This window comes from Arachis hypogaea, chromosome 2, assembly GCF_003086295.3.
Source record: "Arachis hypogaea cultivar Tifrunner chromosome 2, arahy.Tifrunner.gnm2.J5K5, whole genome shotgun sequence".
In the NCBI taxonomy this organism is placed as follows: Eukaryota; Viridiplantae; Streptophyta; class Magnoliopsida; order Fabales; family Fabaceae; genus Arachis; species Arachis hypogaea.
The window spans coordinates 3,364,272-3,390,337 of record NC_092037.1 but is presented as its reverse complement, the minus strand read 5'-3'; the positions used below and the strand labels follow the sequence as shown (position 1 = coordinate 3,390,337).

Genomic DNA, 26,066 nt, shown 5'->3' with positions numbered 1-26,066 from the left:
ATATATATATATATATATATATATATATATATGGTCCTACAAATGTTTATGTGATATTGTATGAGATCCAAAATAAAATGAAATTAAAACTAAGTATTGGAGATGCTCTAAAATAGCAAAATTTCTTGTTGATAAATTTTGACTTGATCGAACAATCTGATCTAAAATTTATCCTATGCATCATTGAAAGAAAAATTCTTCAATCTATTTCATTTAAATATGTTGCATTCTTTATCTTTGGTAGTAACATAATAACAACAACAATAAAGTCTTGTCCCATTAGATGGGATCAGCTACATGGATCAAGCAATGTCATTGAATTCTATCATGTAACATGTTTACAGAGAGATCATTTACAAGCAAATCTCATTTGACCACCTCATAAATGCTCTTCCTAGGTCTTCCTCTATCTTTCACCCCCTGTCCCTCTTCCATCTCATCTACACTCTTGACTGGGTGCTTTGTCGATCTTCTTATCACATGTCTAAATCACATAAGACGCGATTCTACCATCTTTTTCACAATAGGTGCTACTCCAACTCTCTCTTATATCTTCGTTCCTTATTCTATTCAATCGCATATGACCACTCATCCATCTCAACATCTTCATCTCTGCCACACTTAACTTATATTCGTGCTCCCATTTGGCCGCCCAACACTCTGTACCATAAAGCATAGCCGATTTGATAGCAGTGCGATAGAATTTATCTTTAAGTTTTAAAGGCACTTTTTTTGTCACATATAAAATCAGACACACTCCGCCATTTTGACTAACCTGCATGGATCCTATGATTTACATAATGTTCAATCTCACTATTATCCTATATGATACACCCAAGATACTTAAAGTTTTTAATTTTTTGTAGGATATTTTCTCCAATATTCACCTTTGTATTAGGGTTTTTTCTTTGGTGGCTGAACTTATTACTACGACTTATGCGCAGACTATACACTTCTAGAGCTTCTCTCCATAAATCTAACTTCTTATTTAGGTCTTCGCTTGACTCTCTCATAAGGACGATATCATTGACAAAAAGCATGTACCATGACACAAGCTCTTGGATATACTCTGTGAGTACTTTCAACACTAATGTGAAAAAGTATGGATTCAAGGATGATCATTGATATAATCCTATACCAATAGAAAATTTCTCTGTCACACCACCTTAAGTTTTCACACTAGTTGTAGCACTATCATATATGTCTTTAATTGCATGAATATATCCGATTCTTACTCTCTTCCTTTCCAAAACCTTCCATAAGTCCTCTCTTGGCACCCAATCGTACGCTTTTTCCAAATCAATAAACACCATATGTAGATCCCTTTTATTACTATGATGCCTCTCCATCATCCTTCTTGATAGGTATGTAGCTTCAGTGGTATCCGTCTGACATAAAACCAAATTGCTTTTTTGTTACTTGTGTCTCTTGTCGCAATCTCCATTCTATCACCCTTTCCCATAATTTCATGGTATGGCTCATGAGCTTGATCCTTCTATAATTTTCGCAACTCTGTATATCCTCCTTATTCTTGTAGATAGGTACTAAGGTAATCTTTCTCCATTTATCTAACATCTTCTTTGATATTAAAATCTCATTAAAAAGTTTAGTTAACCAACTGATACCTTTCTCTTTAAGGCCCTTCCAAACTTCAATTGGAATATTATTGGGTTCTACTTCCCTGTCATTTTTTATCCGCTTTAGAGCCTCTTTTACCTCGAAGTTTCAAATCCTTCGATAGTAGTTGAAGTTTTGATCTTCCTCCCGCGTGCAGAACCGACCAAGACTCGGAAGAGTCTTCTGTCATTCATTAAATAACTCGTAGAAGTAGCTCTTTCACCTTTCATTGATCTTCTCATCTTGAGCCAAAACCTCTCCATCTTTATCCTTTATGCACTTAACCTGATCCAAGTTTCTTGTTCTTCTTTCACGTCTCTTTGCGATTCTATATACCTTTTTCTCATTCCTTCGTGCCTAAAGACTGGTAGAGACCCTCATACTCTCATATACTCTTATTCTTACTTCACTTACAGCCACTTTATCTTTTTCTTAGCCGCCTTATATTTTTCATAATTATCTGCATTGTAGCACAAAAATCACTCTTTACAGCACTCTCTTTTTTCTTTATATTTTCTTGTACACTCGTATTCTTCCACCAGGACTCCTTGTCTCTTGATCATATTCTTTTAAATTCACCAAAACTTTCTTTTGTTGTTCTTCTAATAACTTCTACCATCTCCCTACACTTCTACTCGTCTTAAGAAACTTCCTTATTCCTCACATTTCATCCGCCACCACCTCGTCTTTGATTTTTCGTATGATGTATTTTCCTCAACTTTTGCTCAATGCGAAAATCTATGACGAACATCTTATGTTGTGTTGTTAAATTATCTCCTAGAATAATTTTACAATTAATGCAAAATTTTTTGTGGACTCTCCTTAACAAGAAGAAGTCAATTTGAGAGCTTATCATGCCACTCCTATAGGTTATAAGATGTTCATATCTCTTTTTAAAATATGTATTTTCGAGGAGAAGGTCAAAAGTTGATGAAAAATTCAAAATAGTTTTACCATCGGTATTGACCACCCCGAAACCATGGCCTCCGTGTATACTTCCATACCCAATCACTTTTCTTCCAACATGGCCATTTAAATCTCCTCATAAGAAAATTTTATCTCCGGAATGTATGTCTTGGACCAAACTCTCTAGATCCTTCCAAAATCTTATTTTGTATTACTCGTCCAAACCCACTTGTGGTGCATAGGTGCTAATCACAAGAAAAGCACTTCCTTCCACCACAAGTTTGATAGAGATGTTCCAATTACCCACCCTCTTGGCATCCACTATGTCCTTCTTCCACTACTTATCCACGATAATACCTACTCTATTCCTATTCTTCACCTTTTTTGTATACAAAAATTTGAACCCGAAGGTATCCAACTTCCTAACTTTCGCGCCGATCCATTTTGTTTCATGTATGCACATGATGTTAATCTTTCTCCTTATCATGGTATCCACCACCTCCATGGATTTTCTTATTAGAGTGCCTATGTTCTATGTCTCAAATCTCAACATTCTGTCACTTCGACCTTTACCTTTTTTTTTGTAAACTAGTTTATTTACCCTTGTCCGTTCATGAAAATGTGAAAATCCTTGTCCATTTAACACTATACCCGGCACCGATGTAGCGACTTTTACTCATTTAACACTGGGCGCAAGTCATACAACGCGTTGCTTCTAGGCAACGACCTAACTTCAACACAATAACGTATTTAATACATGTCATGAAGATTCGACTAAATTTTTAATTGGCTGACGAAGGCCTAACATAACCCTTTTTTTTCTCTAGATTTATAATTTGATTATGTACCGATATAGGCAGAATTCTTTCGTAATAACATAATTAAAAAAAAATCTACCGATTTAAAAATTTCTAGCTTATCAAAAAGAAATTTAAATTTCCTTTTTTAGTTGATTTTTGAAATTCAACGGCCACGTAAGCCCACATGAATGGCAGGCTAGGATGGACCCTGCCACCTTAAGCAATCACCACGTGTACGGCCACGATTAGCTGAGAATAAATAAATGGCCAGCGCTATTTGCGATAAGCCAGCTCAACAACCACCACACTCCCTCCCTCACCACCGTATACGGATTTTCCCACAGTATTTATACATCGTATACATACGGAATACCCTACATACGACACGTGTATAGTGACGTGGAGTTTCTTTCTCTCATTCTCCTTCTCCTTCTCTTTCTCCTCCTTCTTCACCACCCCCACCTTTCTCTCTCTTCAAACCTTTCTTTCCCTCGTTTTTTTATAGAGAGAGAAAGTAGAGAGACACAAAATGCGTGATTTCTCATTTCAAACCTTCATTTGAGCTACGCGGATTGCTTCTTCATTTTTTTTTCTCTTTTGTTTTGTTTGGTTTTAGCTGAGATTTTTTTTTATTTTAATTTTCGGTGACGAGAAGAATTGCGCGTTTTTTTTCAGGTACGTGGAATTTCCAGCACTCTTTTTTTTTGGGTTCTAATTTTGAGTTAAACTGGGAAATTTTACTCCTTTAATTTTCATTCATGGATTTTAGAAGAGAAACTTGAATTCATGAAACTTGAAATTTTTATGATTAAGTGAAAATTTTTGAGAAATCTATGAAGAGGATTAGGAGAGAGAGAGAGATTGAGAGAGATGCAAAAGAGATTATGTGGTTCATTTTGAAACTTTTGTTTTGTTTTGTGGAAATTGAAGTCTAACATCTATAAAAAAAAGTTTCACTGTTTTGTAGTTCTATACTTTTAGCTAATTAAACAAGGCTAGATTTGGGATTTGCATGGATCTCTTATTGTAGGAACTAAAATATATAAATTTCTGTGCTGTCTGTGTTTTGATTCATTCAATTTTTTGTTTTTTGTATGTTTGTTTGGTAACTTTTTTTTGTGAATTTAATTTTCCTTATATAAAATAGGTGAATAGGAGTAAGGGTAGAGAATAGAGAAGGTTGGGGGTTATTGAATCAGGAAAGAACCTATAAATTATAATCTACTAACTAGGTATAAAGAAGCAAATTCAGAAGATTCAATAGTCCCTGTTACCATATTGAAGTGATAGAAAGGTTTGGTTTTGGAGGGACCTTTTGGTCATTAACTTCCTGGATTTGTCCTTTTGGGTTTGATTGTGTCCATGTTATGCCGTGTTAGTTTGAGTTCATCACTCTCTCTCTCTGCCCTTTTGGGGTAGTAAAATGACATAATTGACCCCTTTACTTTCCATCATTTACCAGCTAGTCATGTCTTTGATTTCATTGTTTCTTGTTGTCCTTATCAAGAAAAAAATATGAATCTTTGTTGGTGCCATGTGGTTTGTAGTTAAGAATTTCTTAACAGAACTAAATTTCTCACTGCCTTTACCCCTTTGATTTAAGTGATTGATGTTTTATTTATTGAGCTATGATTTGAATGTTGGAATTGCTCTTCCTTTCTGCAGAATTTGTTAATTTTTTGTTTTTGCCATTATAACCTATTAAATATTTGTTTTTAGATTAGAGATTATGTTTAGCTTCTATCTAGGAGACTAGGATCAAGTGTTGGTTACTTGGTTTTGAAGTGCATAAATCTTGGCTTACGCTTTTAGCTTTTCTTCATTGCAACATTTTTTCTCTTGCTGATAGTTGCTGACATGGTTTCCTGTTAATGCAGCCGAATCACTGTTGTTGGGTTTTCTTTTGGTGCTTACCTAATGGGAAACAGTGAGGAAGGAAAATCCACCAAGATTGAAAAGTCATCTTCACCGGTAGCAACGGTAAGCTAAGAACAGTTTCTTTGTGTGTCTGGAAACAATGAAGGAGAAGGTTGTGGCTAACCACTATCGCTCCAAATTTACTTACAGGATCAGACCAATCAGACCAACCAGCAAAATATTCATGTTTATCCTGATTGGAGTGCCATGCAGGTTACCTAAGTTTTCCTTCACTTCACTTCCACTAAATAAAATTTTAGCTACCTCTTGTTTAAAAGACATGTCCGCATTTTCGCTATGAAGTATTTGAAAACTGTTGTCTGCATATTTCCATTCTTAGTTATTTGAATCAATGAAAGATGTCTATTTGGTAGGAAACGTTTGGATTATCAATCATTGTTGCAGGATAGGATCATGGTGCACTATAATTATGCGTTCTCCAATCATTATTCAATTAATTTTGGCCTTTTGGGTTGCTTTATCTTTTGAAATAACTACCGTGACTTTAAAGTATCTATATATTCTCAGGCATATTATGGACCAAGAGTCAACATGCCCCCATACTATAACTCGGCTGTGGCTAATGGTCATGCTCCTCATCCATACATGTGGGGACCACCACAGGTATTATTGTATTGTACTTATCACCATTCTTTGTTTTTGAGTAGATGTTGTGATACGTCCTGGTGGAGCTGAATAATTTACCAACTTATGTTTCTTCCAGCCTATGATGCCACCTTATGGGCCGCCTTATGCAGCAATCTATTCGCATGGAGGGGTTTATGCTCACCCTGCAGTTGCTATTGTAAGTTTGAATTCTTGGAACTGTTTATACGTGGATTTATTTCAGCTGTCATTAACAACATCATTCTTTGATATTCTTGTAATGAACCTTGGGCGATTGATTTATGAACACTGAAGTGGTCAATGCAAAAGTTTTCCATTCTTTATATATGCCCTGTTGGTACAAGTTTTTCCTATTAGCTCATGAGTCTCATTTGATAAAATATAGGGGCCTCATGCACATGGTCAGGGACTTCCGACTTCACCTGCTGTAAGTTTTGGATTTCTCTGAAATCATTTCCTACTCTTTTGATTTCCTGAACATTGTTAAAAAAAAAATTGAGTCTTGATAATGAAATAATGCAGGCTGGTACTCCTTCAAGTGTAGAAACACCAACCAAATTATCTGGAAATACTGATCAGGGTCTAATGAAAAAATTGAAAGGATTTGATGGGCTGGCAATGTCAATAGGCAATGGCAACACTGGAAGTGCGGAACGTGGAGCGGAAAACAGGCTATCACAGAGGTATGCCACTTTTCCTTCTGTATTATATAATTGAAATGAATATTCTTCCTCTCCTTTAGTATATAAGATTGAACCATGAGCGTGCTATTCTATTGGGATCATATATGTAACTGAATAAATTTATGATGTCAACAGTGTGGACACTGAAGGTTCCAGTGATGGAAGTGATGGCAACACTGCAGGGGTAAGAATCTACTAATATTTTGATAGCCAGACCCACTTAGTGGGATAAGGCTTTGTTGTTATTGTAACTTAAAATACTTATGATATTTGCCAATGCTATGCCCAGACTAATCAGACAAGGAAAAGAAGACGTGATGGAACACCAACCACTGGTATGACTTGTTCTTTGCTAAATGTGACCTCTTGAATGAATTTAATATTTGTCCTGGATCATAATCATGCTTCTCTAGTCATTACTTTATGTATGAGGTCAATCGGTTCATCATATATGTTTCTGATTAGTCGTTTCTCCTGTTGTTTGTGTACAATATGGTGAAATTATGCAAACTTTTATATTCCTTTCGGTGTGACTAATGTTAAGATGAAATTACCTGGTTTTCAGACTTTAGATGGTCAAGTTATTACTTGTATCCTATTCATGCAGTTACCGGTGATCAATATCTGTTACTTAACATCCTGAATACAATACTTATATATGAGCACATGGAAATATTCATTCTAGAGTATTGTTGTCAAAATAATTCTTTGTATTGGTACTTATAAATACCTACTGCACAAGCAGACGGGGAAGGGAAAACTGAGATACAAGACAGTCCGGCCCCTAAAGAGAATGCAGCCAATAAGACGATTGCAACTGCCCCAATCAGTATTACAGGAACATTAGCTGCACCTGTTGTTTCTTCAGGTATGACCACAGCACTGGAGTTGATGAACCCTGCATCTCTACATCCTAGGACAAATTCCCCAAATGGGCCACAACCTTGTGCAGTTATGCCTTCAGAAGCTTGGATACAGGTATGACCAGATTATGAATGATCACTTCCCAGTGGTTACTATTCAGTATTCACATATGGTTTCATTTGAAGTGCTTATGAAATGCATGCTAATAGTAATGATGAATCTTCATCCTGTTTGAATTCTTAGAACGAGCGTGAGCTGAAACGTGAGAGGAGGAAACAGTCAAACCGTGAATCTGCCAGAAGGTCCAGGCTAAGGAAGCAGGTATATATATTTACATATTGCAGTTTTGTTTCATTGACTTATTTTCTTTATGCAATGCTTGTCTATCATGAAGTACTAAAAGACAATCAAAAGTTGAAACCTTGTCAGTAACGTTCATATTTTGTCTGATCAGGCTGAGGCTGAAGAATTGGCACGAAAAGTCGAAAACTTGACTGCTGAGAATGTGTCGTTGAAATCAGAGATAAATCAATTGAGTGAAAGTTCTGAGAAACTGAGGGTGGAGAATACTACATTAAGGGTATTTTTCTATAATATCCTTTCTTGTATCTTTGTGCTTCATAGATATATTTTCCCAGACTAATATTTAATTAATTGAATTCAGGAAAAACTGAAAAATGCTCAACTGGGACCAGCAGATGAGATAGTTTTGAACAACACTGACAGCAACAGGGCTACCCCTGTGAGTACAGAAAACTTACTATCAAGAGTTAACAATAATTCTAGTTCTGATGATAGAACTGCTGAGGAAACTGATTTTTGTGAGAACAAATCAAACTCTGGGGCAAAGCTGCATCAACTAATGGATACAAATCCTAGAGCTGATGCTGTCGCAGCTGGTTGAGACCAATGATTGTTCTGGCTTTAGTTTTGGCATATTACAAGCCCAAAATTACTGCTGAGTGCTAACAGTTTTCAGAAGGGGATGGATCAGCTGAATTTTAGGATATGAAAATCCATCAAGAATTTGCTTTTCAGTTTTTTTTTTTTTAGGACAAAAAACTGTATTCTATTAGATGTGACAGAAGTAGATTATGACAACTTAAAATGTTTGTAAATTGAAGGGAACTAGAGATTTAGTTTAGACTTTTAGAAATGGTTGTTGAACCATTGCATAATTGGTTGTGGTGTTGATTGGTATGGACCTCCTTGGTTTAAGGTATTCCTACTCTATGAACAATCCTATATTTCTAATATTTATCAAGTTTGATTGACATCTCTTAAGTTTGGTGAAGGTATTCCTACTATTTAATCTGCATTCAATTCCCACTTTTGGGAACAAATTATTTTTGGAATTATGTTTTAAAATTTTCAGTATTTCTTTCCGCAAGAGCATTTGGTTATAAGTAATTTTGAACTTGAATTATTTTTTCTAAACAAAATTGTTGAGTCCATATTACTCTCTAGATTGACATTTAAGCTATTCCTGTATATATGTATCTCTTTATTTGAAATATTGGTGATAGGAATTACATGTTCATTTTATATTTAATGATACTAGAAAATTAGAAGAGAGAGAAAAAGTGATTGCAAGATTTTAGAAACCGAAGTTAAATTGTTGTTCCCGATAATACTACTATCCTCAACATAAGAACAATAAAATAGAAGCTACATTATTCTCATTCAAAAACAAAAGGAAAAATAAATAGAAGCTAAATTACTGATTGGTTTTCAAAAACCATAGGGATATATCAAATCTCTTCTTAGCAACTTGTACAAACCGAGATCCGAACCACAGCTTCTCATCTCATGTTGCCTTCTCTAAGAACATCAATCATGTTGTATAATCTTTTATTATCCTTCTCTTCAATCTGCACTCATCATATAAAATCAACAATCAAAGATTGCAAATAGTGCACATGACAACAGAATATTAATAAATGTTAATATAAATATTAATATGAAAATACATTGCCAACATAGACATTGAATCATATATTATAATTTGACTTGTCATTAGAAGCAATATAAAATGGGTCTGTGTACAAATCGACCTTATCCAATAATGCATTACTTGATGAATCTATTTTGACACCAAAAGCTAAACAAGACATGATTTTGGGTGGTTTTTGGACAATCAATCTAGTAGTAAATGCATCTTTGAAGAAATGAATACTACTTTAATCACATATAGGTGTAAAATGCAATTTACATTGAGGCAAGTTTGAGCACCTTTTTAGCAAGAAATAGTACAGCATCAACGGTACCCTCAGCATATATTGATCTACCACAAACGTTATGTTGGAACTCGAATGTAACTCTGCAGCAAGCGATAAGTGTATTAGCCGGTAAAAAGAAGATGGTCAAAACATGTGAAAGAGAATGAGGAGAATGGTGTGTGACGTTTGTTTCTTACGTGTCGTCTGGTGATGTCAAATGATACATATGAAAAGCATGACCTGACAAGTGTTCCTCTGGGACACCAACCATTTCAAGTTGTTCCTTTGGATCCCTGATCAATTGTATCTGACAAATTCATCCGGAAAAGGGGAAAGGGTGAAATGTTGTTATTTATTCTACTTTGAAAATCAACTATATTTTGCAACCAATAACTCAATCTAAGCAAAATTAGTTTGTCAGTGAATATGTGATCCAAAACATGAAAATCCTTGACATGCCATTGATATGAGAACTTAATAAGCTAGATTCATAATATGCACACAGAAGGTTCAGTTAGCAAGTAGTTTGGCAATGCTCAAGAGAATACTGTTCTATAAAATGAACTGTGAAATGTGAACTAACGCACCTCATCCATATCAAAATCCACGCCTAATTTGTTGAAGCAGGAAATTACAGCCTTCGCAGTTCCAGATGCATCAACTTTGCTTGCTTGATGAGACTCCATTACCTAATATCTTGGAAGAATGCATCAGATTTTAATGTTACATCAATAGAAGCTTAACTTTTCTAAAGAAAAAACAGAACTAAAAAGTTGATGAAACCTAGTATTATTGCTCAGTATAACTAAAATAAGTATGATAGTAGTTTCAACATAACTGCAACTTATCCTCTATTATCATTAAAGTAATAAGAAATTTAATTAACTAATTCAGTTCTGGGTCTATATACTCAATTTAGTTTCAATTAGAGCCGAACCCCAGCCCTCAAAATGTGGCAAAAAGAGCTACCTGTAAGTTATACCCAGAGAATGCACCAGGAAATTGCTCTGCCATAATTTCCATAGCCGCAAGAAAAGCAACTACCTAATAATATAATACAAGAACAGCATAAGGATTTCAGAATACAGGAGTATAAGAGACGTGAAAAATACTGAAAATTGAAAAAGGTTATCTGGAATCATAGTACCTGCTTCCCCATTTGTGGCGATATCACAGCATAAAGCCCCGAGTCTTGAACAGTCTTAAGCAAGAGGTCCCTATCTCCTCCAGTGGTACCCATCACAAAGGGAACCCCAACCTTACAGTACAACTCTGCATTGGCTGCATGACAATAAATGAGGAAAAATGTAAATAACTAAGCGAAATTTCAGAAGTAGAGGCAATACTATTAAGAGTCTTCATAAAATACTTCGACTCATATATCATAAATTCAGAAATACAATTATGTTATCATCACCGCAAAACATGATATGCGTCGTTAATTTCATTTAAAATGTACACCGATCAACAAGAGGGCCAAGTACAGTCCAGAGATTCTTTGCTACTGAATTCCATAATATCAATTCCTATACTCAAAAATCTAAAGAGATGCCTAAGAGAAATGTAATGCATTTCATTTCAAGATCAAATTGTGAGAAATACACTGTATATACAACTTTATAACATGTTTCATTTGTTAACAGCAAGATTTCATACTGTGCATTATATCATAGAACATAAACATGTATGCTTCAACATACATACCATTAACTGCACTTGGCACTGTGTAGTCCACAACAATCAAATTCGGATACTTATCATGGATAGATGCAAGCACAGTTTCTCTATCAGAAGGACCTTGCACAAGGAACTCCTTTTCACCAATCTGAAATGTCTGTCCAGCCTCCTCTTCACACCCAAAAGACACAGGAACAACATAGACTCCAGCAGCTTCGGCTGCATTGATCACAGCTTTTCCCATTTTCCCAGTACATGCATTAACCTGAAAATTTTGAACATAACATAAATAAGTAATCTCCTTTTTTCAGAGTTTAGCTTTACAAAATGCAATTTTTCTTTCTTCTTCACTACCAGTATTCAGACTTTTTTTGGTTTCCAGCAGTATCCCCTATCCTGGCAAGCTAAGGACTAATCTTTCAAGGACTGAGTCTCCATTTAAGGTCTGCTGAGTTACTGAGTTACTGAGTTACTATCTACACAAGGCGGGATTTGAACCTGACACTTGCTTGAGCGGACAACTAGTGAGCGGATCGCTCGACCAATTCAAGTTGGTTATTACTCAGATTTTATAAATAGGAATTCTACTAATTTGGTTTGATGAAAGGAACAAACTATTCAATCACTCAACCAATACAGAGTTGGTTATAAAAATGTCATTCATGAAAGCTGCTCTAAATTAGCAAATTCCGATGGTCAACAATAAAGAGATACAAAAGAAGCTTCTTCCTTCAAAAAGCAATCGGAGTTCAAAAACAACTATATTTAACCCAAAAACAAAAAGAACAAAACTTGAGCATTGAAACATACACCCAATAGCTAGAAAAACGAAAATTTTTCATTTTCCATCAGTCTATTCACCATTATTGGGATTCCAAGGTTCTGCTGCGAAGGTGGAGACTTTTCAAGGAAAGTCTGAACAGGAGTGGTTGAAGAAGCAGCCATTGACACTACGGAGAACAAACGCGAGCTTCTTCTCTTGTGTGAAACTGGAACAACGATGCTACTCCTTGTGCTGATTCTGCTACTGGCATTGGAAGAGAGCGCGAGCTGATTGTGGAGCAATTTGGTTGGGGATTTCAGCATGGAGGTTGCCATTGATGAGGTAAGAGAGTGTGAATGAGCTCCAAGTACAGGGGCTCAAGACTTTTAAGGTTTCGGAATTTAGATTTGATAGGGTTTGCGAAACGTTTCGATATTTTTAGGGTTTTAGGAAAATGTAATGTATCTACTAAACTGTAATTTGTATTTTTTTTTTGGCGACTTACAATATCATTTTTAAAATCTTAAACATATTTAAAAATATAATTTATATGTTGTTATGTTATGTATCTACAATCATATTCTTGTTTCTTTTGTTATGTATTTTATTCTACAAAAACATTTTTTATTAATTAATTTACACATACTTTTAAAATTATTAACAATAATATTAAAACAAAACTTAAGCAATAATTATAAAAATTAGAAAATTGATTATAGCCTTTTCCATTTCTCACTCATTGTGTCTAGTACTTTACATTTTTTTAACAACTTGGAAACTTGTAATAAACATTTTTTTTAGATTCATTTTAAAGTAAATATTATATAATTGTGACTTAGACCTTTTTATGTGTAATCTTATGTAAATAGTTATATTTTATATATTACGAATAAATTGTAATTGTGATTGATATATTTTCTACAATTTGTTTTAAAAAGGTAAATATAAGTTAAACTAGGAATAAATGATCATTTGTATCTATAAAAGATAAAAATACTGACATATATACTCGTACTAGACTAGATGGAAACTAAATTTGTATGTGGCACTCCAACCCTCTAAAAACAGGAAACTTTTGTCACACTAAAAATATTTTACATAGTACAAATTTTTTATCTTTTATGGATACAAATAGTTATTTATTCATTATTTTTTTTTATTCAAACACTTCCAAACTATCCTATAATATTATGTTATCAATAGACAAAGAGATAATTGATTAATTCCAACTTAACTTAGTCTTTTAAGTTTTAAAATTTATGGTTTATAGATTATAATGTCAAGTAGATAAACTTAAAAGTGCTATTTAAGTATTCTTTTTATTGTCGAAATCACATACATTTTTAATTAATAAATATTTTATTTGAATATCAAATAACTAATATAGATTTTAAGAGTATAACTAATTTTATTTGAATATTCCTTTTAGTTAAAGATTATTATTATTTTATCATATTATGATCTTAACTTTAAAATCACATAAAATAAAGAATAAAGAGATTATTATTATTATTATTATTATTATTATTATTATTATTATTATTATTATTAATGGTAGTATTCAAATTTAAAGTCAAATCCATTAAAAAAACACCGACATTTTTATTTATTTAACTTATTTTATTCATGAGTATATTTTTTATATAAACCAAGTAACCAACCACATTTAATTTAATTTATTGACCTTGTTCTTTTATGGAGTATTTTTGTTAAGTCTTAAAGTGTGTTGGAAACGTGCCTTGTAAACGTAAAACACTGCACTTCTGAGAATAATCCAAACATTGAAGCTTCTCTAAATCTCATTTATTCATTTTTTTTTTTAAATCTCTGAGACAATGGACGAGGATGAGTTCTGCTTATGATCGTACAATTCGGAGAAAACTAAAAGGATGTCCCAAGCTGACGTCTCTTACAGGTATCTCTCTGTTCCTTTTTTATTTTTTTTTTCTCTAATTCCGAGTCTTTTCTCAGATTTTAATTCTTTTATTCATATGCTATTTGGTAATTATGGGTTTAAAAAATTGTAATTTTTATTCTGTTCTCTGTTTTGATTGATGCTGGCTATATTGTTTGCGATACCCTTTGGGTAGATTTTGTATTTGATGTCATCTTTTTATGATTTTTGTGATGTGAGGTGTTTAGAATTTAGATGTTGCCGGCACCCAATTCTTAAAGGTGTCAGCTTGTTGAGAAGCCATGTGCTGGAACATGAATCATGTGACTTGGAAAATAGAAATATAATCACTAATTGCAGATTTTGATATTCCCTTTAGTGCATGTAAATATAATTCTTTATTCCTTTTTGGATGTTGAGTTTATCTTTTTCTCCCAATTATTCCCTCAAAGAGACGGCTTTTACTATGAAAGCATTTAGCATGTTTGGTGTTTTGGATTTGAATTTAATCAGTGAGTGTATATCTTAAATCTTAATGATGCCTTGATTTGATTGTTGATGAAAGTGGTTGTTGGGAATGTTCATGTTGTTAGCATGCATCTAATCTTGTGTTTTGTATTTGGATTTGATGCTTTTTCTATTAGTGTGTGAGTTGGTTGGTGCTTTATATTGTGTTCTTATCTTTCTTGTTTTTGATGAATGGTCTTGTTTTTATTTTTATCCTTTTTGTTTTCTTTTGCAATTTGTATGATATGCATTTTGAAATTCTGGTGTTCATTGCAGTTGTGGCTCTTGTGGATACCCTTTGAACTTGTCGTCATCGAATCGAATCACATCTAACATTGCATCTCAGTATCAAAAGTCTGTTAAGAAAGGATCAATCTCTTTTTCTTCAGTTGATCTTAGCCGATTTACGCAGGTTGATGAAATAAATTGTTTTCCTGTCCCTTGGTTTGGTCATCGTTCGAAGACTAAATTGCTCTGTCGCAAGTGTGGGGTTCATATTGGTTATGGTTATGATAGAGAAACACCTGTTCTTTGTGGATTTGAATCTCCTATTTCATCTAGCTCTAGAAAATTTGCCATAAAGATTCGTTCGTTACAACCTTCTTCAGAAGAATCTTGAACAGGTCAACATGGGAGATCTTTCTAGAAATAATGCAACCTCAATCATGCACCTTCCGGATGATTGCCTCACTGTTATCTTCCATGGTTTAGATAGTCCCACGGATCGCGAATCATTTGGCTTGACTTGTCGTCGATGGCTAGGCATTCATGATTCCAGTCGTCGGTCATTGCAATTTTCGTGTTCATTCACTTTGTTAACTCCTTCCTCTTTGTCCAAAAAGGTTCTTGACATTCACACACTCCATCTTCATAAGTTGCTAAGGCGCTTTCAACATTTAGAATCTTTATGCTTATCTGGTTGCAGAGAGCTAAATGATGCAGGATTGACTCGTTTGCTCAACTACGGCTCGGATTTGCAGAAACTTAATTTAGATTTTTGCTTGAAAGTCACTGACTATGGACTTTCCTTGGTTGCTTCTGGTTGTCCCCTATTAACATCGATTAGTCTTTATCGATGCCCGGGTATTACCGACTTGGGATTGGAGACTTTAGCCAATGCTTGCTTCCTTATGGAATATGCAAACCTCTCCTACTGCATACAAATATCTGACAATGGTTTAAAGGCTCTTACGCAGGCTTGTCGCCGACTTAAAGGGGTTAACATATCACATTGTGAGGGCATAACTGGTGTTGGCTTTAAGGGATGTTCAAACACACTTGCATACATAGAGGCTGAATCTTGTATGCTTAAGCCGGATGGGGTAACCGGAATTGTTAGTGGTGGCGGATTAGAGTATCTCAATGTTTCTTGTTTGAGTTGGTCTCCACTTGGAGATCCCTTGGCCGGAATAGGATCTTCCTCCAGCATTAAAATCCTAAACTTTCGAATGTGCAGGACTGTTTCCGATGCCTCAATCGCAGCGATTGCCAAGGGATGTCCATTTCTTGAAGAATGGAACTTAGCCTTGTGCCATGAGGTTAGCATATCTGGATGGCAAGCAGCGGGGTTATACTGTAAGAACTTGAAGACATTACATGTTAACCGCTGTCGCAATCTTTGCAACGGTAGCCTAGAGGCGTTGCGAGACGGTTGTAAGAGTCTGTCCACTCTATACTTGAGCGGTTGTATTCGCCTTTCGCCTGTGGCAGTAGAGTTGTTTAAGTCTCAGAGAGCTGAGGTTTGTGTGAAGGAGGAAGAGGTTTTGTCTTTAAACCCACCTTTCTTGGAATTCAGATGATACTTGTTGATAGATTTATTTGTGTTTAGAAGAGAACTATCTTTCTCTACAACTGAGCTTTATAAATCAGTTGTTTGGAAATTTGGATATTTAAAAACTTGTGGTTGTTTTATGTGAAATGCATTATTTGGATATTATTGATATATATTCATCATAGATTTTATTTTTTTGTTGCTTTAAATATGATCATCATCTATGAATCATTTATATTTCATTGAATTGTTGTGTGTGCCTGTTAGACACATATCAGATATGTCACTCATCTTATAATTATTTGATGTACTTATCTTTTGTATTTAGCTGTTTTAATAAAAAATAAAAATATTTATCCGAACATGTTTAGATATACTTAAATATAATTACATATTTAAGAATAATATGTATTATTAATTATTAATATAAAAAATTATTTAAAATGATATATAATAAAAAATTAATTTGTACATTAATATTAATATAATATTTTTATATTTTATATATATGGTTCAGTGTCCTTAACAAAATTTTAGAATTGGTGTTTAATACATGCAAATGAAAAAACGGGTAGGGTTATGCTTTTTGGTTTTGTTGAGTTAAAAAAATAATTAATTTAATAATTATGACAAATATTGATTTAATGGATTAAACATCCAATTAGGTTTTTTTTTTTCTTTTTTTTTGGTCTTGAACATCCAATTAGGTTTAATAGTCTTATTTAGTGATGCAGATCTAAAGAAATTATTGTTGCAACCCAAATCTGTTTTGGTTGAAGCCCGAAACGTGGAATCCCATGGGTGCTGAATGTGAATTGATCCAAACCAAGCCTAAGTCCATCCAACCATGGTGAATCAAATCTAAGTTAAAGTTCATAAGTACTATTACCAAAAAAAAAAAAAAAAAAACTCACAAGTACACTTCGGTTAAACACACAAGAGAGAACCGACCAAAAAAAAAAACACACACACAAGAGAGAGAGCGAGTTTTAGTTAGAGTTCATACACGAGACAAGAAAAAAAAAGAGAAAGATTTATCAAAAAAGCAATGTCCAATCACACTAATCAAATTACAGTAATCAAAGCATGTTAAGCTAAGGCAGAAGTTAAAGGTAAACAATTTTTATTTGCATACAAGTTAATTTTTTCACTTCTTCTTTACTCTTTGCAATGCCATTTCTGAAAAAATGAAGAAATTGGTGGTTATTATCTCTGCGATAAAATCAAAGGCTTAAATTGTTACTTGAAGTCAAAGCACATTTTCAAGGGTTTAGATTTGAGATTATTACCGAAAAAGATTATTTCTGCTGCTCTATCGTCCTCGGACAAGCAAATGAATCATATTTGAAAGCCCTAATTTAGGAGTTGATTGAAGAAAAAGAAAGGATGTCTTATGAAAGCTCAAGATCTAAGGAGTTGACTTGAGATAAACTCTAACCGTGGCTCTAACTAAGGTACAAAAAGAAAAATTGAACACCATCAGAAGCAAGGAGAGAGAACCAAAATATGAGTTTGTTTGTGAACTTCCCAGAAAAGAGCTCTTAATGTGTTGGACAATGTTTCTACTTCAAAGAAATATTCTACCTAGATGAAGAGTTTCATCTAAGAAAGTTTAATCCGGTTTAACTTTTAGCACAAAGGTTGTGAATCATTATCTCTTTCATTGTTTTTGTTTGGTATTTCAATTTAAATGTGTATCTTTTCTAATTTTATTTGAGAGGTAAAAGACAATGAAAGAGAGGCATTGTTTAAAAGTGCAAGAGAAAATAGTCAGTGATACACTTGAGAGAAAAGTCACGAGTAATTTTAGAATTCTTTTTGTTGTATTTCCTGTCTTGTATCTTGTACCTGAGAGGTATTCCTTGCTAAGTTGGATAAGTACTTAGTGTGGTAAGTCTAGGTATTAGCATAGACAAGTCAAGTTAAAGCTTGTGTGCCCAGATAGGACTACGTTGAGTCTTAGAGAATAATTGGTGTATGTAATATTTGGATTGATAGTTAAAATTCGACCAACATTGTGGTGGAAACTGGATGTAGGTTGGATTGCATATGGCAACTAAATCAGGATATATGCTGGTGTTATTTTTTTTCTCTCTTATCTAGTTCTGTTTTCTAGTTTTTATGAGACACAATAAAATTATCTCATGAATAATTTGCCATGCTGACTTAACTGAAGCCAGAGTTGATTATTTGTTTTAAGGCCCAATTAATTAAAATTAAAGAATGTCATATATTCAACCCCTTTCTCTAAGTCTTTTAGAACCTTCAGGTTTGCTTCTTTTTCATTTTTAATTAGATATAAGAATCCCTCTCATGTAGTTTATATAAGATGGTTTATAATTTAATTTTGGAATTACACATTATTAAGTATGGATACGAAGGAGATGCAAATATATCATGTTTAGAGTTTAGAGTTTAGACATTACACCTATGAAGTACGGGCACATTTTAGATACGATATTCATAGATACTCATCCGATGTCTGCTATATTTAATTATGTCTTAATAAAAAATAAAAAAATTTCTTCAAATACACTTGAACACCTAAATATCATCATGTGTCAGTGTCCAGTCTTATTCTTAATATATATTCTTGAAATGAGTTAGAAATAATATATATTATTATGTATTAAAATAAAAAAATTTAAATACTTTTAATAATTAAAAAAGATATTAAAAATAATTTAAAAATATTTATATTTTAATATCAATAAAATATTAAAATATTATTATAATATATCTAAAAGGTTTTATATTTTATATATATGTTGTGTTTTTGTGTCTTATAAAATTTTTAAATTTGTGTATCTGTGCATCATAGCATTACACAATATGCATTAATATTAGTATTAGTATAAAGAATAACATGAAAATACTAAAACAAACAAAAGATATAAGTAAAACTTAAAGGGAAATGTGAGCAAAGGATAACAATATCATGGTAAAGTCCAATTATTTGTACTAGTGTACCAAATGTGTGTAAAAAAATGAAAAAAAATAGTTGAGATGAAAAATTACTTATAATAACTTAACTAAAAAGTAAAAACTAAAAGTCCAAGTTGAGGTTTTGAAAACAAAAACCCAACATTTTTATTAGACTCTTTAAGCTTTTACAAGTACTTTGTTGTGGTTAGGGCTGGAAGTAAGTTAAGGCAGCTCATGAGCCAATTCGAGCTCAACTTATTAATAGTTCGATAAGCTAAACTCGTGAGTTGGTAAGTCAAGTTTGAGCTTAAAATTGTGCTCATAAATTAAATGAGCCGAATTTGAGTTTGGATAAGTTCAACCAATTAATTTAGTATTGTCTTTTTTTTTTCTTTCTCTTCTGTTCAGTAAAAAAAAAAAAAAAAAACTATACTAGCAGGCATGATTTGAGTATTTGACTGAAGTGGTGCAATTATTATTATTATTATTTTAATAAGTATATGTTTTTGTTTCTCTTTTTAAATTTCGCCTGAGGCATAAATAGTAAGAGGAGCAGAAAACCTGGCCCAAAATAGCTAGGGCCCATTTGTTACCCTAAGGAAGAACCCGAACTTAATTATGATCCGACCCACAGAGAAGCAAATGCCCATAAAAGCCTAAAACCTTGGCTAACCCTAGTTTTCATCCCTTCACTCTTTTCCATTACACTTCGTGGGAAGAGATCGAGCTACAAGCGCAGCTCAACAACAATGGTGCGTAAATATTCAACCTTTTACCTCTCGTCTATTCTATTCCTTATATGCTGTACGATTTGCGTCTCATTATGCCGTTTTCTGATCTGAACTTTAATCTGCATGGTTTGTTTAGCAAATGATTTCGATTCCTCTGTTTCCCGAGAATTTGAGCTGTTTCTGTGTGTTTTATGGCGTTGAAAATCATGATTTATTGATCTGTACTTGATGAGAAATTTCTGGAGTTTTGAGGTTGAGTTTGCCCAAAAAAGATTTTAGGGTTTATGCTTTGGATGTGCTTATCACTACTAAAGGAATTCACACTATCATGATATAAAAGTTGAATCTGTTGAAGTCTCACAAAGTAGCTTTTTTTAGTCATTTCTAATGTGCATATAGGATTTGCTCTCTCTGTATTTTAATAGAACAGAAAATACAAGTCTTCTGTTTAATTTTTATTTGTTATGTGTGTTGTAATGGGTGAGTTGTGGAGTAAGCAAACCCTATGATTTTATTTTATGACAATCTCTGTAACTATTATTTTTTTATTGCATAATGTAGGTATATGTTAAGGCCCAGAAATCTAAGGCCTACTTCAAGAGGTATCAAGTAAAGTTTAAGAGAAGAAGAGGTATGGTGCTTTTATTTTAATCTTTTTTTCTTTTTTTTTGTGTTTGTTATTGTTCCTACATGGCTTCAAAATTGTTGGTGACATTATTAAACTGAAAAATGTGCAGAGGGAAAGACCGATTACAGAGCCAGGATTCGGTTGATTAACCAGGATAAGAACAAATACAACACTCCAAAGTATCGCTTTGTTGTGCGATTCGTATCCTAATGATGTGTGGAGATTTACATTTCAATTGCTTGCAACTATGAGAAAAGCATTTAGATTTTGCACTGATTCTCCCTGTTTGCTTGTTTCTTGCTTTTATTGTCTTAAAATTGACTTTAGTTTTAGTTATTACAAGTCGCTATTTTGATCAAATCATTTATCTGTTTTGAAGTCAGTTTAGCTGTTATTTCCTTGGGTAGTCCTTAACCTCATTATTAGACAAACAAGGATATTGTTGCACAAATAACATCCGCTAGTATTGCTGGTGATATTGTTCTTGCAGCAGCTTATTCTCATGAATTGCCCCGCTATGGTCTTGAAGTAGGCCTTACTAACTATGCTGCAGGTACTTCTATTGAATACTTTCTCCGCTCCTTCCTCAATGATCATTTGTGTGTGAATTTTCATAGTCGATTGTGTTGTCTGCATTTCTCTCGATACAGTTTTTTATCCTTGTGACTGAATCTCTTAAGATGTGGCCAGCTTATTGCACTGGACTTCTCCTTGCTCGCCGAGTCCTTAAGATGCTTGAAATGGACGAGGAGTATCAAGGAAATGTCGAGGCTACTGGTGAGGATTTCTCTGTTGAGCCTGCTGATACCAGGAGGCCATTCCGTGCTCTTCTTGATGTTGGTCTTATCAGGACCACAACTGGAAACCGTGTGTTTGGTGCCCTTAAGGTATGCGCTATTATATTGCAATGGTAGCTTTTGTAATCTATTTTTTGCTGTGTTTGATTGACTAATTGAGATGGTTTACAGGGAGCTTTGGATGGGGGTTTGGATATCCCTCACAGTGAAAAGAGGTTTGCCGGTTTTGACAAAGAGAAGAAGGAGCTTGATCCCGAAGTTCACCGCAAGTATATCTTTGGTGGACATGTTGCTTCTTACATGAGGGTATGGAAAAAAAATCTTACTTGGGCGCTACTGATTGTAAAATTCTAGACAATATTTTTGTTTTTTCATAAATTTGGACGACAATTTAACTTGTTCCATATATTATGCAGACTTTGCAGGAAGATGAACCTGAGAAATACCAGTCACATTTCAGTGAATATATCAAGCGAGGAATAGAGGCTGATGGAATTGAGTCTCTGTACAAAAAGGTTCATGCTGCCATTCGTGCTGATCCTACCATCAAGAAGTCGGGGAAACCTGCTCCTAAGGAGCACAAGAGGTATACATCTGATTTATATTCATGAATTCAACTACATTTCACAACTATAATGTAACACATTTCCTGAGGTATTCTTTTTCTTTTTCCTCTTTTACTTTCAGGTACAACCTCAAGAAGCTTACCTATGAGGAGAGGAAGAATAAGTTGATTGCACGCTTGCAGGCTCTCAACAATGCTGCAGGTGGGGATGAAGATGATGATGAGGATGACGATTGAAAGCTTTTCAAGGATGCATCACGAGTGCTACTTGTTTAGAACTTCTCAGAACTCATTTAGATCATTACTTTCTTTAAAATTTTTTATGCTTGTACTTTCGACATTTTAGCCACCAATTTTGGATACTTTTTGGAGACTTGGTCAAATTTTGTGTTAGCCTGGATTAATGTGTTTTACTTGTTGGTATTGTTCGAAAGATAAGTCTTTTACCATAAAATTGCACTTCTATATTATCCTAACTTTCTACAACGCGTCTATTATGAGTTTTCTTTTCATGGAGATAACTGGAAAATTGGAAATAAAACAATACTGTCGGCATTTTATATTGTTTCTTTGGTCATTGGTCCAAGTTTTATTTTCTCCGTTAAAATAGATATCTAAGATTATACAATGCTTTGCGGCATGGTACTTTGTTGAGTTGTTGCATGTCATGAAATTTATGTCCACCAGTATTTTAATAAAAAAGAAAATGTTTCTCCATATGAAACAGTATATATTAGTTGTTAAAATATTTTATGCCTTTTATATAATTGAAAAAAATGTTAATATAAAAAAAATCAATTTATATTTAATATATATGTTTGTCTCTCAAAAAATTGGAATTATTGTCTGCGTCCTAGCATGTACATCATAGATATAATCTCCAATGTACAAATATATTAGCTAATGTTTATTAGCGTGAGAGTTTATGCTTATATATAATTTAAAACTAAAACTTAGTACTTAATTACTTATAAGACAAATAAAACCATTTGCAACTTGGTTCATAGCATCCAAAACAATGATATCCAGTGTCCACTATGGATGTAAACGTCATAATTTCACGTGTCCGACGTAGGAAAAAGTTTACAATTCATCCAAATATATTATAATTGTAACCTATGCTCAAACAGAAGATTGAAACACTTATTGGCCATATCAATGGCTCAATCAATTTGCAGAGTTAATGTCTCTCAAGATGAATGATCAGGTTTTTTCAAAGTCTCATGGACTGCTGAAAAGTCAAGGTCTCCCAATCCCATGCTCCTGGCTTTCTTGAAAGCCTACAAGACAAATAGGAAGATATCCAATTTAAGAAACAAAAAGAGAAGAAACAGGAAGAATCCTTTTCTGTTGTAGTTTGATAATCATCAATGTATATCAGTCACATGCACATAAAAGAGCTTAAGATCAGAAACAATAGTAGTCATTTGATCCTTAAACTACACATCAAGTTTGTTCTTCCTTAAACTTATACAACCTTTCTTGACGAATCTTGTATTAGCAATTCATCCTGAGATTTTCATGCAAACAAAAAAGGAATTAGTATTACCTCATTTGCTGCAGCTGCTATAGGCATCGGTACAGCATTTTCGTCTCCGAGGGCGAGGGCTAATCTCATGTCCTTCTGCTGATGTTTTAGTGGAAAAGCTGGGGAGTAATTGTTTTTTAGCATTGAGGGTCCTTTCATTTTAAACATGGGGTTAGCAATGGCACCTAGATCCTGATAGCATCAAAAAGCACAAAAATTATGCTTTCAACGACGATAAAAGAGAACAACAAAATAGTGTCCCATTCATTGGTCACAAGAAAATACCAGCACGTCAAGAAGAGTCGAAGGGTTCAATCCACTTCTTCCGGCTAGTGTGAGTCCCTCGGAGAAAGCATTCATCATACTGTAACATGCATAACATAAAGAACAAGTATAATAATGCAATTTCGACTTTTGTTTGTCTTCCGCTTCCAAAAAAATGTTCTAAGCCGTCTTGGTCGACCCCCTTTCCCCATCTAAATAAGAAAGCATAGAATTTGACAAACAAAAAGATTACCTTCCCATTATCATGTTAACAACAAGTTTCATTTTTGCGCCGTTTCCGACCTCACCAAGATGGAAAGATTTCTTTCCTAATACATCAAATGCTGGCACTACTTCATCGTACAATGCCTACGTATCAAAATAGTCAATTTCTAAAGATTAATATACATGAGGTTCCATTGGATAGTCAATAGTTTTTCAATTTCCTGAAAAGTTAGTCCGCAGCAATAAATACACATAAGACTACTTGATTGAGCACATGGATATACCAAAGAATTCCAGTCTCTTAAGTATACATCTGATTCCAATGGACAGCAGAAGACCATGATAGCAAAGATAAAATCAGAAATTATGTCTGAATAATTCAATTCCTTCAAGCAGTTAGAAGTTTAGCAGCAAAACATGCAGTGATGCAAGCATGGTGATTGAATATCTATTCGCAATTTCAGAGTTAAGCATACCTTGTCCCCCGCAGCAAGTATTACTAGTTGGCCATCTTCGGCAGGCTTCTTGCTACCTGAAACAGGAGCTTCAAGGAAGGAACCACCTTTCGATTTGATTGCCTGCAGAAATCAAATTTGTGTGTACTCAAATTAGATGATATCAGAAAGAATACACAACATGTTTATCAAAAAATTATACTGAAACAAAATGAAGAAAATTTATGAACTTGGAATGAAGGGAAATAGACTTTTGCATCAGCAGCATAAACATCAAAAGGCTATGCTAACCTCAGATATCTTCGAAGATGTATCTGCATCAACTGTTGACATGTCAACATAACCTTTTCCATTACCAATTTGCTCAAGAACACCATCTTTATCAAATACAACCTAGAATATTACCACGGAATGCAAGTTAAGTAAGTAAAAGCAAAATAAGTTGCATGGAAAATTTTAAAATATATAATATAATATAAAGAAACTATATATAAATGCGCACCGATAGAGCAGCCGAAGGATCAGACAACATTGCAATTGTATACTTGCATTTCTTGATCACAGCTGCAGGGGTTTCTCCAATTGAAGCACCATGTTCCACAAGTTCATCACACTACAAATTAGATTATTAGAGGTTGCAAAAGCATGGAAAACTTTAGGCCACTAGCAGAATATTCAAAATCAAAGTTCATAGTACTTTTATGGTGAGAACTTAATGCTTAATAATATACAAAGAATAGGACATATAAACACCCATACTACAAATTACATAAACTTTCTCTAATTGTTCCACTTTTCTTCCCCCCACCCCCAAACACAATTTTGTTTATCTTCACTAATTTGATATCATGTAAACAACGTGTGAAAAATTCAGACTGGTTGCTAAACTGCTCTCCAAAATTCTTGGAATTATGCATCAGCAAATATAACTTTCTGCATAATTTCTTCCTTTTAAGTATGATTATTGCACATGAAATGAAACTATAAATTAAAAAGGAAAAAAAAAAAAAAGAAAACTGAAAAACCAATAGCGAATGCAAAATAAATAAATAAAAATCCAGAACCATTAATAACCAATATTATGTAGGAAGAAATTATAATAAAAAAATCATTTTTTTTTTCAAAGTGCAAGCCAATTGAGATTTGGAGCTGGAAAAATAAAATTTTGGTAACACCCCATATGATGAATCAGATTGAAAATGGAAGGTTCGAGGGTGAAGTTGCAGGAACAGTAGGAATTGCATTGAATATGAGAAGGGAAGTTAGAGAAAGTTAAGACCTTTGAGAGAGTCCTGTTCCAAACAGTGACCTTGAAGCCATGGCGTAGAAGGTTCATGGACATGGCCTTGCCCATTATCCCTAGACCCAAGAACCCTACCTCCATTTCTGATTTCTCTCTCTCGTTTCAAATCAGCTATTGAAGGTTGATCTCTGAGTCTCAGTAGTACACTCTTGTACTCTGAAGAAGGAAAGGCCCTTCCTTTATAATAAGCTATTTACTATTTAAAATTGTTTATTTTAATACTTTAATTGGTTAAAAAAAGAGGAATTAATTATTGAAAATTTTATTTTTTATACTAAAATGATTAAAAAATTATAATTTAATTAATATTTAAAAAAGAGGACCTAATTATTTTTATATATAAAGTTAATAATATCCTTAATTCATTAATTCTCTACTCATATTTTACAAAATAATAGCA

The 26,066-nt window shown here is 33.7% G+C and overlaps 6 protein-coding genes across 6 annotated transcripts; 4 read left to right on the top strand and 2 right to left on the bottom strand.

Annotated features, from left to right (window-relative positions):
- Positions 1-3,613: 3,613 nt before the first annotated feature.
- On the top strand, positions 3,614-8,698 carry LOC112733358 (common plant regulatory factor 1). Its single transcript, XM_025782294.3, has 13 exons — positions 3,614-3,998; positions 5,201-5,303; positions 5,391-5,453; positions 5,769-5,864; positions 5,965-6,045; positions 6,253-6,294; positions 6,390-6,550; positions 6,686-6,734; positions 6,840-6,885; positions 7,296-7,528; positions 7,658-7,735; positions 7,869-7,994; positions 8,079-8,698. The coding sequence occupies exons 2-13, from the start codon at positions 5,241-5,243 to the stop codon at positions 8,316-8,318; spliced, it is 1,278 nt and encodes a 425-aa protein (XP_025638079.1). The 5' UTR covers positions 3,614-3,998; positions 5,201-5,240; the 3' UTR covers positions 8,319-8,698.
- A 311-nt stretch (positions 8,699-9,009) lies between these two features.
- On the bottom strand, positions 9,010-12,519 carry LOC112733366 (4-hydroxy-tetrahydrodipicolinate reductase 2, chloroplastic). The gene is made up of 8 exons (XM_025782304.2): positions 12,172-12,519; positions 11,338-11,575; positions 10,781-10,914; positions 10,603-10,677; positions 10,221-10,322; positions 9,831-9,940; positions 9,647-9,734; positions 9,010-9,285 (listed from the first exon to the last, which is right to left on the bottom strand). Exons 1-8 carry the CDS (start codon positions 12,406-12,408, stop codon positions 9,217-9,219), a joined length of 1,053 nt encoding a protein of 350 aa, XP_025638089.1. The 5' UTR covers positions 12,409-12,519; the 3' UTR covers positions 9,010-9,216.
- A 1,195-nt stretch (positions 12,520-13,714) lies between these two features.
- Positions 13,715-16,416, top strand: LOC112733346 (F-box/LRR-repeat protein 12). The gene is made up of 2 exons (XM_025782277.2): positions 13,715-13,988; positions 14,751-16,416. The coding sequence occupies exon 2, from the start codon at positions 15,104-15,106 to the stop codon at positions 16,271-16,273; it is 1,170 nt and encodes a 389-aa protein (XP_025638062.1). The 5' UTR covers positions 13,715-13,988; positions 14,751-15,103; the 3' UTR covers positions 16,274-16,416.
- On the top strand, positions 13,963-15,093 carry LOC112762505 (uncharacterized protein At4g08330, chloroplastic). The gene is made up of 2 exons (XM_072222608.1): positions 13,963-13,988; positions 14,751-15,093. The coding sequence occupies exons 1-2, from the start codon at positions 13,963-13,965 to the stop codon at positions 15,091-15,093; spliced, it is 369 nt and encodes a 122-aa protein (XP_072078709.1).
- A 3,343-nt stretch (positions 16,417-19,759) lies between the features above and the next one.
- Positions 19,760-22,345, top strand: LOC112733339 (large ribosomal subunit protein uL18). Its single transcript, XM_025782267.2, has 8 exons — positions 19,760-19,922; positions 20,463-20,532; positions 20,639-20,730; positions 20,956-21,082; positions 21,220-21,416; positions 21,498-21,632; positions 21,743-21,912; positions 22,014-22,345. The coding sequence occupies exons 1-8, from the start codon at positions 19,920-19,922 to the stop codon at positions 22,126-22,128; spliced, it is 909 nt and encodes a 302-aa protein (XP_025638052.1). The 5' UTR covers positions 19,760-19,919; the 3' UTR covers positions 22,129-22,345.
- Positions 22,346-22,895: 550 nt separating this feature from the next.
- On the bottom strand, positions 22,896-25,864 carry LOC112733328 (glyoxylate/succinic semialdehyde reductase 1). Its single transcript, XM_025782258.3, has 8 exons — positions 25,643-25,864; positions 24,866-24,976; positions 24,655-24,756; positions 24,385-24,486; positions 23,937-24,052; positions 23,705-23,783; positions 23,441-23,611; positions 22,896-23,171 (listed from the first exon to the last, which is right to left on the bottom strand). Exons 1-8 carry the CDS (start codon positions 25,745-25,747, stop codon positions 23,082-23,084), a joined length of 876 nt encoding a protein of 291 aa, XP_025638043.1. The 5' UTR covers positions 25,748-25,864; the 3' UTR covers positions 22,896-23,081.
- Positions 25,865-26,066: the final 202 nt, after the last annotated feature.